The sequence below is a fragment of the Myzus persicae genome, unplaced genomic scaffold, assembly GCF_001856785.1.
Source record: "Myzus persicae strain clone G006 unplaced genomic scaffold, MPER_G0061.0, whole genome shotgun sequence".
NCBI lineage: Eukaryota > Metazoa > Arthropoda > Insecta > Hemiptera > Aphididae > Myzus > Myzus persicae.
The window spans coordinates 2,528-14,651 of NW_019101163.1; the positions used below are offsets into that span (position 1 = coordinate 2,528).

Genomic DNA, 12,124 nt, shown 5'->3' on the forward strand with positions numbered 1-12,124 from the left:
AGGGTTGCCAGGTTGGGCGATTTTGGAACCTATATTGGCGCCTAAAAATCAGCATTGGTGACTGGTCGCCAATTGGGCGATTTGAAATTTTTATTTGGCGTTATTGGGTCATTTAAAAATTATTGAAATGTTATAATTTATTTTGTTTAATTGGTTCATAACAACAATTTGATAAGAAAATTAATTTTTAAAATTTTTTTTTTATCAGTTATCAGTGTTCAAATTTGTGAGAAAATCATAGATAATAAATTATTATCTATGAAGAAAATCCAATCAACCAAACAAAAATATAATATGATAATAGTAAAATAAGAACTTGGTATAATATAAAGTCTATAACTACTGTTTACTCTGACGACTGATATAAGTACACAAATGTACTGCATCGTTATCATTTAACATTTAATTCCATTGTGATTTGTGATTGTGACTGCCGATCATTTTTTTTTGTAAGTGAAAATAATAATTATTTTTAGAAGATGGATATTCGGGAAATCCAAGATGCATTGTCTTGCGTCTGTAAATACACTAAAATATATTATACACACCATAATTATCAGTATTGGCCATTGGGTATTTGGGTACCTATGTCATTTTTCAAGTTTTACATTTCATTCGTCTGTGTGTCTTTATTACGAATTGACTCTACACGACTACACTTACAATGGTTAAGTATTCAAAGTATGAAAAAAGGTACAACGCTGATTTAGAAAATAGTCCTACATTTTCAGGTATGTAATGCTAACTGTATTTATCATAGGTGGCACAATTTTTAGTTTACGATTTATCCACATTATACATACATTTATTTCAATTCAAAAATGTAATTTTTGTGTTGTCAAAAGTAAGCTATCAAATGAATAATAAATTATTGTTATACTATTAGGTTGGCTTCAACGTGCGCCAGATGCAGTTGCAGATAAAGGGGAAGCGTATTGCAAGCTCTGTCGGTCTGTATTAAGGGCCGATAAAACAGATCTCTTAAGACATGCAAACATGATTACACATAAATCAAGAGCTAGCAATTTAATTGTTGAACAGCAACTACCTCTCGTCTCGTTTGGTAAGAAAAATTCAAAATTGTTTGATAAAATATATACTCGGTTATAATATACATTGACCATTTTATAACATTTTTTATTTTAGGTTTTACAGCCAAATCTGATGCTGATAAAAAAAGAGATTCGAAACTGAGTATGTTAATTGCAACACATTCAGCTTTTAGGACTATTGATCATCTTGGTGAGTTACTAAGGCAAAAAGATATAAATGGTTCTAATAACAATCCTTTGTCATTTCTTCGACTTCATCAAACTAAGTGTACAAAGTTAATTACACACGTTATAGCACCAGCGTACTTAACGGAACTGGTTGAAGATGTTGGTCAAAATGCTTACTCAATTATATTAGACGAGTCAACTGATATAAGCACTCATAAGTATATGGCATTTTGTATCCGGTATTACAGCTTTTCTCAATCTGATATGGTAACAGATTTCTTAGGATTCGTTGAAATTGATAAATTAGATTAAATTAAAAAATATAAAGCTACCGCAGATATATTGAAGGATATATTCATACAATTCCTTGAACAGGCAAAATTAAATATTAAAAATCTTATGGGGATTGGTACAGATGGTGCTAGTAACCTTTGTGGAAGAAACCATTCACTCTTTACTCTACTTAAGGAATCTATTCCAAATATTGTACTTGTCAAATGTATTTGCCACTCTCTAAATTTATGTTCGGCCAAAGCATGCGAAGAACTTCCTTCAACATTGGAATTTCTGATTCGAGAGTTCACAGGAACTGGTTTTCACACAGTTCATTGAGACAAATCACATACTAGTCTTTGTTTGCAGCATTATACGATGGAAAAAAGCCTCCCAAGCTGGTTCAACTATCTACTACCCGGTGGTTGGCGTGGTATGGTTGTGTCAAGGCAATATTGGGTCAGTGGCTACCATTAAAAACTCATTTTAACATAGTGTCTCAAAGCAGAGAACAAACATGTTACACATCAAGAACCTTGAGCGATATGTTTAAAGATGAATCAAATTAGCTTTAATTGATGTTTTTAAAGCCAATATTACATGAAGTAACTCAAGTGAACGTTATTTTTCAAGGTACAAATATCGATGTATTTAAAGCTCACTGTGACTTAAAAAATTTACTGATTTCATTGATTCGCCGTGTATTGAAACCAAACAGCATAAGTCAAATTATTAAAGAAAATACTCAAAGAAAAATTCTCAGACTAACAGATATTGAAGCGGTGCGTAATGCATTAAGATTTCCAGGTGCTCATCTTTCAAATAATTGTGTTGATTACGGTTGGCAATTTGAAACTCAGTCCACATTATGTATTAAAAGCAAAAATATCAACCAACTACAGTTAAATACTGTAAAACAAAGATGTACCAACTTTTTACTAAAATTATGTCATGAGCTTTGCAACAGATTACCAGATAATATGTCTACCATTGAAAAAGTAGAATATTTCTGCCCTCATCAATGTTTTAATTCAAATCAAAGACCATCATTTGGCGAACTTCCTCTGAATTTAGCAGGTAGTTTTTCTTAACTAGTGTGTTTAAATTATGTTTTATTTTTATCTTTAATAAGTATTTTTAAAACTTTTTAATTTATTATTCTTTAGACAGAAGTGTTGATAATGATGTCTTAGAAATGCAATGGCGACAACTAGGAGCAATAACATTTAATGAAATATTCCCAGGCATGTCAATTAGTGAAACATCTTCAATTCAAATGTGGAGTACATTAAAAGTATTGTCAACTGCTAAAGGAGAATTGAAGTTCAAAGAGTTGAGTGAATTTGCAATTAAAACATTAACATTGTCAATTTCCAATGCAACTGTTGAACGAGTGTTTAGCATAATGAATGCATATTAAAAGCACGGGTTTTTTCGAATTTCAAAACTTTGAAGTGGGGGTGCAGGGAATACGGAGCTGAATAAAGGCGTCCGGTTGACCCAGATGATTTATTACCTCTGCGGTTGAAACTGCATAGAAACTGGACAGTGTGTTCCCAGCCTAAGAATTATTCGTTATAAACTATTGATATAATATTATTTTACAAATATTCTACTCTTATTTACAATTAGATAAACATATAATGTTCATTGTAGTATAATTATTCTATTTTAGTTTAAAATAATTAATTCTTATAATAATCTTTTTATATTCCCATTAATTCAGACATTTTATAATAATTTATTCTTATTTATCAGATAATACATTAAGGGGATTGCAAACGGAAAATTATTTCAACCAAAACATACAAAAATTTTTTCAATCATACATTCATACCGAGGGACCTGAGAACGCTATAAGACATCTGATAACTGATTTGAATGTTTATTTGAGATCGATCAGGTCACTTATTTAAAATGTAGATTATTACCTAACCTAACCTAACCTTTATCCAACAGATTGAATAACTAAAAATTAAAAATCTATTAAAAATATAGAAAATATAGTTCATAATTTATTTACATTTGTTATGAGCGTTTGAAGTTTAAATTTTTACGAATTTGCATATTTAAACGGAAAATACCGAGTGTCACCTATTTTTTTTTTTTTTTTGTAATTCAATATTATACATTATTCGGAATAGAGACATGTTTGACGTAACGTATACTATTATTTTCTATACACATTAGATTAATTTTAAGCTATAATATGAAATATTTAACATAATATTCTAATCAATGAAAATGAATTATGAATATTTATAATAAATCATAATAAATTAATATGTAAAAATTATGCATAATTTTTATAACAAGAAACACTTATGGCCGGTTTCACCACGTAGGAGTTAAAGTTTAGATTAGTTAATTCCGAGTTATCCAGTAACCCAGAGTTATAATTATTTCGGTTTCACCTCGAGTTTATGTATGAGAGTTAGTTAACATGAGGTTAACTTACGATTGGCCCAGAAATTGGCCTGTTCCGGAGGCCTTTAATGATAACATTTATTTTTCACTGATAAAATTGATAATAAGCCTGATAAAGTTGTTAGATTACCGTTCTTTTTTCAAATTTATTTTCGTTTTCTACTTTTGTAATTCGTTAATTAATTAATTAATTTCTTTTGTCTGTTGTCATCAGTTTCAAGCTTGTAATTTGTGCCTTTGTCGTGTTCTTTGTGCCTTGTTTTTTTTCGCTACAGCCAATTTTAATATGGAAAACAAACGCAAAAGAAATGTTAATTTTTCAAAAACAGAAGAAGACTTGTGCTTGTCGAACTGGTTAAGAAATACGAAAAAGTAATTGAAAATAAAAAAACTGACGCAGTAATGTGGAAAGAAAAAGAGTCGTGTTGGGCTCAACTTGCTGCAGAGTTCAACAGCGTCGGTTTAATAGTGCCAAGAACTGTCGTACAATTACAGCTATGTAATAAAAATTTAAAACAAGTTGTTCGTAAAAAAAGTGCGACAATAAGGTAAGTACAATTGAGATTTATGTTGTGACGATTCACATCTATTTTCACTTTTGTAAATTTTCTGCTGTCTTATTAAAGATTGGAAAGTCTGAAGACAGGTGGTGGCAAAAACCAGGCTCAAGCCCTTGATGATGTTGAGGAAAAAATAAAGGGCATTATCCAACTGTCTGTCGATGGCATGGCATCTATTTTTGATACTGACAATGACAATGACATAATAGGTAATATTGTATTATGTAGTTAGGGTGACCATATGTCTCTATTTTAAAAAAGGTTATATTAAATTAAATAGGAAAAATTTTATAGTTTTCATGATCCATTTTGACTGATTTTTCAGACCCTGTAATGTTTGAACACAATGAACATGGGGATGATGACAATTTCTATGTTACTGGTAATTTTATGTTTCATAATATAACAGGTCCAATTGTGTTAAGTAAAATATAATATAAATAAAATATTTTTTTTAGTTTTACCTGATGAGTTAGATTACCCAGAACCAGAGTCAACTACAGTTTTACATAGTACACAGACAGAATTGTGGAGTGACCAATGTATTTTATGAATTATATATTTTACAATAATATAAATTTTAAAATGTAACCTTCTTTAAGGTGCAAGTACCAGTAAAGATGAAGAATGGAATGTTGTAACACCTGAAAATGTGACATCTAATGTCAAACAGACGGAATTGTGTAGTGATCAATTTATGTATGAATTATATGCTTGACAATAATATAAATTTTAAAATGTAACTTTCTTTAAGGTGCAAGTACTAGTAAAAACCTGCAATGGAATGTTGTTACACCTCAAAGTTTAAAACGGAAGATAAGCACTCCTCTCAGAATCAAAAGTGAGTTAGCAAGTTCAAATTCTAAAATAATGTTGAATAACACTATTTTACATACCTTAATAAGCCTTTTAATACATTTCAGACAAACGTCTCAAGAGTAGGACTGCAGAGGCAACAACATTATTGCAGAACAAAGACAGGCTAGTAGAATTGCAAATTAAATGTTTGGAACAAGAATTTGAAATAAATAAAATCAAGAAAACAATTGTAGCCTTAGAAAAAAAAAAATGTTGTTGGAAATAGAAGTACTTAAAAAAACCTTAAAGACTCATAATAAGAAAAATAAATGTATATTTACAATTAATTTTTTTTTCTCTTTATTGGTTAAGCATCAACTACATATGTTATGTAGGAGTTGTAGGTAATGTTTATTTATTTATTTAATAATAATACAAGGCCAATTTTATTCTAAATTGCCAAAGTGATCCCTGACCAGACGATCTCGTTCTTGTCTGCCTCTCGTAACCTCTATTAAATTTGGAAGGTTATCTTCTGCAATATTCTCAATATCGTAGCCCTCTTGCAGGATGTCATTTGGAAGTTCATCGTGTAGGTCAATACAGATGTTATGAATAATAGCACATGACACAATTATTGCTTGTGAATTGATTAGGCTAGTTGTTATTCCTTTGCTCAATACAGGAAACCTTCGTTTAAGAACACCAAAACATCTGAAAAATTATAACAAAATATACAACATTTATTTTCAAAACAGAGGTAAGAAAGAATTGTTTGCATAAAAGTAATATATTTAAAATAATGATGCCTTTTTTGTTTATGTTTCATTATTTATATTATGAGGCCCTAAAAAAGATTTCCTAGTAGTCCAACATTTTCCAACATATGTTTTTTTTGATGTGTGGTAAAATGTAAAATCGTTTGTTGAATTATATGATATACAAGTATACTTATTTTAAATGTATTTATATAATATAAAGAATATTTATTATTAATATTTAATATTTATTAATATATACCCAATGAAAATATATTTTGAATATTGTACAAACTATTTTAGTTTATTATATTAATTTTAATATCAGGGTCAACCTTGACGAACAGGGGTCTTTCTCCACTTGATCGCACAACTTGCTCCAGCAGGACTCCTTGCTGTTTTTGATGGCCTTTCTGAGTGCATTTTTTGCGTTTTTAAAGTCGCTGAGACACTGTTCTTGCACCTCGGTGGCTTTGTGGCGCATCCTCTTGCTTCTCCGCCTTGCCTTCTTGCAGTCCTTCCTTAGATTTTCAATATCGCTATTCCACCAATAGACAGGCTTCTTGCCTCTTCTATACTGGCCTTTGGGCATGCAGCTGTCGCACGCCCCCGTAAGGTAGCTGTCGAGCGCAGTATAGGCAGTTACCGGATCTGTTCCCTCTTCTATGTTGCTAGTGTTTATGTACTGTATAAGTTTATCCTTATTGTATTTCCTCCAGGACCACCTTGGTTCCGTCGGATGTTCCTCTGTACGTCTCGTGTTCGAGAAATTATAAACGATGTACTTGTGCAAGTACCCTGTGCAATCCTCGAGGACCTCCCAGTCTTGAACATTGAGGTGTTCGTTGCCTGAGACAAAGGTGATGTCTATGTGCGACCTTGAGATTCCTCCTTTGTATATTCGGCAGAATGTAGGTCTGTCGCCTTTGTTGCATGCCACCATTGTTGCATGCCACCATGTCCATGCTTGCCATCATGCCTCCTAGTGCTTGGCCTTTGAGATCTTCCCTGTGGTCACCCCAAACTGGGGATTTGGCATTGAAGTCGACGGCAACTATAACTGCACCTTGGGTATTTCGAACGCTCCCCTCGAGCCTGTCTAAGAATTCGACGAACAACGTATAGTCTGTGTTAGGTGACCAGTAACATGAATAAATTGTGATTTCGTCCAAGGCAACCCATCGGAATCCATCGTTGACCAATTTCTCGCACTCGCATCGTGGGGTTAGCAATGAATACGGCCGCTCTGCTTGAAGTGTCAGGAAACCAGTCTTTCTCCTCTGTCCCGCAGCGATAAGGTTCGCTGACGATCAAAACATCCGCACCACGCTCGTTAGCCCATTAGCAGATCTTGAGCGTTTCTCCCGCCATCCATGTTAATCTGCATAATGCTAATCATTGCAGATCACGACCAGATGACGACGCCTCGTTTTCCCCGGTTCCTGCCCGGGCCTCCATCGACACCTTCTCCAGCATAGACCTGAAAGCCGCAGCCTCGGCCGCCTCCGCTTTGCAGTTTTTAGCCAAGTGTCCTATTGTCCCACATCGCCTGCAATTTTTTCCGTGGTCTGTTCCCTGGCATGTCTTGGTGTCGTGCCCGTAAGCAAGGCACCTAAAACACCTTACATTTCTTTTTTCTGCCTGTCGTACCCTGCAGCTGACGACGCTGATCTTCAGCCGACCTTTATTAACAACGTCGCGTGCTTGTCTCGTGGGCAGGAGTACCAATGCTGTCTGCCTGCCCCCATGGGAAGCTCTTAGGTTGACAACGTTAATGTTCTCCTTGGCAATTGGAGTCTCTCTTGCGATGCAATCAGCGATTTCCTCTTTGTCGGTCCACGCATCAATGTCCCGGATTTTGATCATCGTTTTTTGACCTAGAAGCCTAACGCTGACATCTTGCCCCGCTGAATTGGCCACCTCGGATCTTATTGCCTCTACCGCTGCTTCGTCACCGCGAACCTCCATAAGTATTCCGCCGTTCTTGGCTTTCTTCATGCCGGTTATTCCTTTACTGATGGTCTTGACGTCCATGCCATCTTAAACCACAATAGAGGCAGATTACGGCTTGGCGATCATAGACCTAATGATAATGCAAATTCTTATTCTGATTCAAGTTCTGAAGAAGAAAATCAAAATATTGAAAACCAAAATAGAAGTTACGGAAATCGCGTTCAAGGGTGTTTGGTATGTGCTGCTTACGTCAAGATAATATTTTGGAGCGCCGTTATTTTATAGTTGATAAAAGAGATCGTGAAACATTACTTCCCATAATTGTGCAAAAAATAGAATCTGAAACCACAATTTATTCAGATGAATGGAGAGCTTACAGTACTCTTAAAGAACATGGTTTTCTTCACCATACTGTTAACCACAGCAAAAACTTTATAGATCCACGTACAGGTGCTCAAACACAGACTATTGAATGCTTATGGAAACACATGAAAGTTAAGTATCGAATCAGAGCTCGTGGAGCGACCAATCTCCTTGAAAGACAATTGCAAGAAGAATGGTGGAGATCCGTCAATCGAAAAAATGTTTTTGAATGTTTTTTACAAGACGTAAAAAAACATTTTTGTAAAAAAATAAAAAGAATATGAACAACTGTTAACAAACGGGCTATTTAAAATAGTACAACTGTGAACCAACAGGCATAGAGCAGGTTAGTAACTTGAGTTTGTAGATTTTTATATAGGATTTATTTGGTAGATAGCATACGACACGTGTGCCAAAAACCGTTGTCTTAAATTCTAAATCATATAAATTTTTTTATTATTTATGTTGAAAAATGTATTACAACATTGTGTACATCAGTAAACATTTGTTTAAATTAAAAACTGTAATTACATTTCTTTATTTATATTTTTAATTTCATCGTTTTATTTATATTAAACCATTGGATAACACAAATAATGAATGAACTACTTATAGAGGACGAGTTGCTCATGTTCGATGCCCATTAAAAAATAATTCAAGTTGTTTTCCTTGAATATATATTTCACACCCAGTAGTAGTATAATCACAGAATAGATATTAGATACAATCAGAAAGGGCACTCTAGATGTAAAGAAAATCGCGACGGATTTGCGGCCATCTTCCTAACAGGAAAAAATCTTATCAGTTATCATTATTCATTTGATAAACATGTTTACATTTATTCAAAACATTAAATTTTAAATCTTTAAAGTTTTTACTTGTTCAACAGCAATTTAACTTTTTATTTTTGTGTGTTTTTTTATTTCTTTTATTGATGCAAGTTTACACGTTAAAAGCGATAATGAATAATAAGAAAATATCGACTGTTCAATGTGTGGTAAACAATTGTGATAATAAAATGTCTCAAAATCAGGACAATAGTTTTTTCACTTTTCCTAAAAATGATTCTATCAGGTACGTAATTAATACTAATCAAAATAACTGTTAATTATATTAAAAACAAACCATATTCTATTTGATTTAAGAAGTGTAAAATGGATTGAAAATTGTGGTGTATCAATTTCAATAGATGATGTTATTAAAAAACGTTATAGCGTCTGTGGGAAGTATTTTGAAGAAAATATGTTCCTAAACGATTTAAAAAACAGACTTCAGCCACATGCTATACCTGTATTATTTATTGGTAAGGAATAATAATATTATACTGTTTAAGAATGTATTGTTATTTTGAATTAGAAAATAATACAATCTAATATTTTATTACATACCATACTTCTTATATTGGTTTTTAATGTTGTTTAAGTATTTGACATTTGTTTAGATAAAACTCAGGGACTTCTTCCAAGGCAGATAAAATTTGAAAATACCATTTCAACCCAAACTAAATCGTCATTTTCCTCCATTGTTGAAGTCTTAGCATCTCAATTGGACAAAGATGATTCTTCTGATGGTGTACATTTAGATCCTCCATCATCAACTGTACAGGATACGCCTAGACTTCAAATGACTTCTGCATTACATACAAATGATGTTTTTGATGATGTACACTTGAATCTTACACCATCCTCTTCATTTGATTCATCTAGATCTTGTTCAAGTTAGTATTCAATTAATTTTTTACTTCTTTATTTTATTCTAATATTAAAAATCATAATTTTTAGGTTTATCATAATCTGTGCAAACTCTTAAATCCTGGTCTAATAAAACGAATAGGAAAAATCTATTACGACAACAATTGAACATAGAAAGAAAAGCTCGAAGAAAAGCAGAAAAAACAGTCCTTAATTTGAGTAATCAGTTAAGTGAATATGACACGGATGAAAATTTTTTGAATTCTTGTGAAAAACATCTGGCACCGACTGTTTTGGCAATAGAGAAGTCCCTCATGGTATGTAATGAAAAGAAACCTCAAGGCTACAGGTATTCAAATAGTTTTAAGCAGTTTGCATTAACTATTTACTTCTTAGGACTAAGTGTGTATAGGTTTTCAAAATGTAACCTTAGTTTACCTACTATTAGGACTATAAGAAGAGCGACTAGTAAATATGAACTTAATCCAGGGTTAAATGATTTTCTCTTTCAATTTTTACAATTTAAAATGTCTAATTTTGATAGTGATGCACGTGACTGTATTTTATGTGCAGATGAAATGGCATTAAAATCCCATTTATTTTATTCTCTTACAAAAGATGAAATTATAGGATTTCATCAAACAAATTCGACAAAACAGTATTCACCAGCTAAATATGCGTTGGTTTTAATGATTCATAGTATTAAATTAAATTGGAAACAACCAATTGCCTTTTTTTTTAGTTTCAAGTAGTTGTGAAGTAAAAGACTTGTATGATATAATATTTTCCACAATTACCAAAACTTCAAAATGTTTCATTAAATGTTAAAGCGTTTATAACGGATCAAGGTTCAAATTTTGTAAGTTTTAGTCGAAAAGTTTATGTAAGCCCAAGCAGGCCATATTTTAATGTAAACGAACAAAAAATTATATATATTTTTGATCCTCCCCATTCGTTGAAGTCAACTCGAAATATGTTTTTAAAACACTATTTTAAAATTGATGATCAATCAACCAATAGTAACATTTTAGCTGATTTTTACAAAAATGATTCAAAATTAAACTTGAGACTAGCGCCTAAGTTAACCTATGCTCACATATATCATGGTCCATTTGAAAAAATGAGAGTAAAGTTAGCTGCACAGGTATTTAGTGAAAGTGTTGCTGCAGGAATGTTCACTTACTTGGCAGTTGAAAAATTACCACTTGAAGCTAATTTTATCATACAATTCATAAGTAAAATGGATAAGCTTTTTGATATATTTAATTCCTCAAACATACCAAATGATAAATATTATAGAAGGCCTTTCAAAAATACAGAGTTACAGAGAGATCACTTAAATATGATGCTATCATTATTTGAAAAGTTGAGAGTTATTTCTGTAAATGGCACTGACGTGACAGCACGAATGAATTTCATAAATGGATGGCTGATTGCCATTAATGGTCTTTTTATGTTATGGGATTCATTAAAACGGGATTTAAATGATAAAGATTTTTTTTTATGTACTTCCCGTCTAAATCAAGATAGAATCGAAAATTTATTTGGTATGTTCAGGTTGCAAAATGGAAATAATCGAAATCCTACATCTGTACAATTTTACTGCGCCTTTAAAAAATTATTCTGTTTGAATTATTTCCAACATTCACCAGACGCAAATTGTATTAAATACCTAGATAGTATATTATGTCATTTAAATCCTGCAGAGCAAACAAACAGTTCAAGTGTAATATTTCCTGAAGAAACGCCAATCACTTGTTCAACTAATTTAAAGATAGGTAATGTTGACTATAGAAACCTTGATGTACCAGAGTCTAATGCTTTGACTTTTGTTTGCGGATACCATGAAGAATAAAGATAAGGAGCTCGCACTCCCGTTGACAAGCGTAAATAAAACAGACCCGTTTTCGTCCGCACGAAATAAGGTTAACGATATTGCCACTAGGTCACAGGTCGTTCGATGGTTATACTACATATTATTATTTATGGTCAGTTCTCTGTTCTGGTACTACGATTATAAACTATTATTTTAAATTATTAAATTACAAATACTAATATTTATAAGTAGTGAGAGGTAAATA

The 12,124-nt window shown here is 32.4% G+C and overlaps 2 protein-coding genes across 2 annotated transcripts; one reads left to right on the top strand and one right to left on the bottom strand.

Annotated features, from left to right (window-relative positions):
* The first annotated feature begins 664 nt into the window (after nucleotides 1-664).
* LOC111028035 lies at nucleotides 665-1,532 on the top strand. The gene is made up of 3 exons (XM_022306570.1): nucleotides 665-731; nucleotides 887-1,063; nucleotides 1,147-1,532. Exons 1-3 carry the CDS (start codon nucleotides 665-667, stop codon nucleotides 1,530-1,532), a joined length of 630 nt encoding a protein of 209 aa, XP_022162262.1.
* A 5,899-nt stretch (nucleotides 1,533-7,431) lies between these two features.
* On the bottom strand, nucleotides 7,432-8,070 carry LOC111028036. Its single transcript, XM_022306571.1, has one exon. It carries the CDS (start codon nucleotides 8,068-8,070, stop codon nucleotides 7,432-7,434), a length of 639 nt encoding a protein of 212 aa, XP_022162263.1.
* Nucleotides 8,071-12,124: the final 4,054 nt, after the last annotated feature.

Bases quoted from the DNA above. Each gene is read 5' to 3' on its own strand.
- LOC111028035 (XM_022306570.1), top strand. From the start codon at position 665: ATGGTTAAGTATTCAAAGTATGAAAAAAGGTACAACGCTGATTTAGAA. The intron at 732-886 runs GTATGTAATGCT...TTATACTATTAG, and splicing joins AAATAGTCCTACATTTTCAG to GTTGGCTTCAACGTGCGCCA. The intron at 1,064-1,146 runs GTAAGAAAAATT...TTTTTATTTTAG, and splicing joins ACTACCTCTCGTCTCGTTTG to GTTTTACAGCCAAATCTGAT.
- LOC111028036 (XM_022306571.1), bottom strand. From the start codon at position 8,070: ATGGACGTCAAGACCATCAGTAAAGGAATAACCGGCATGAAGAAAGCC.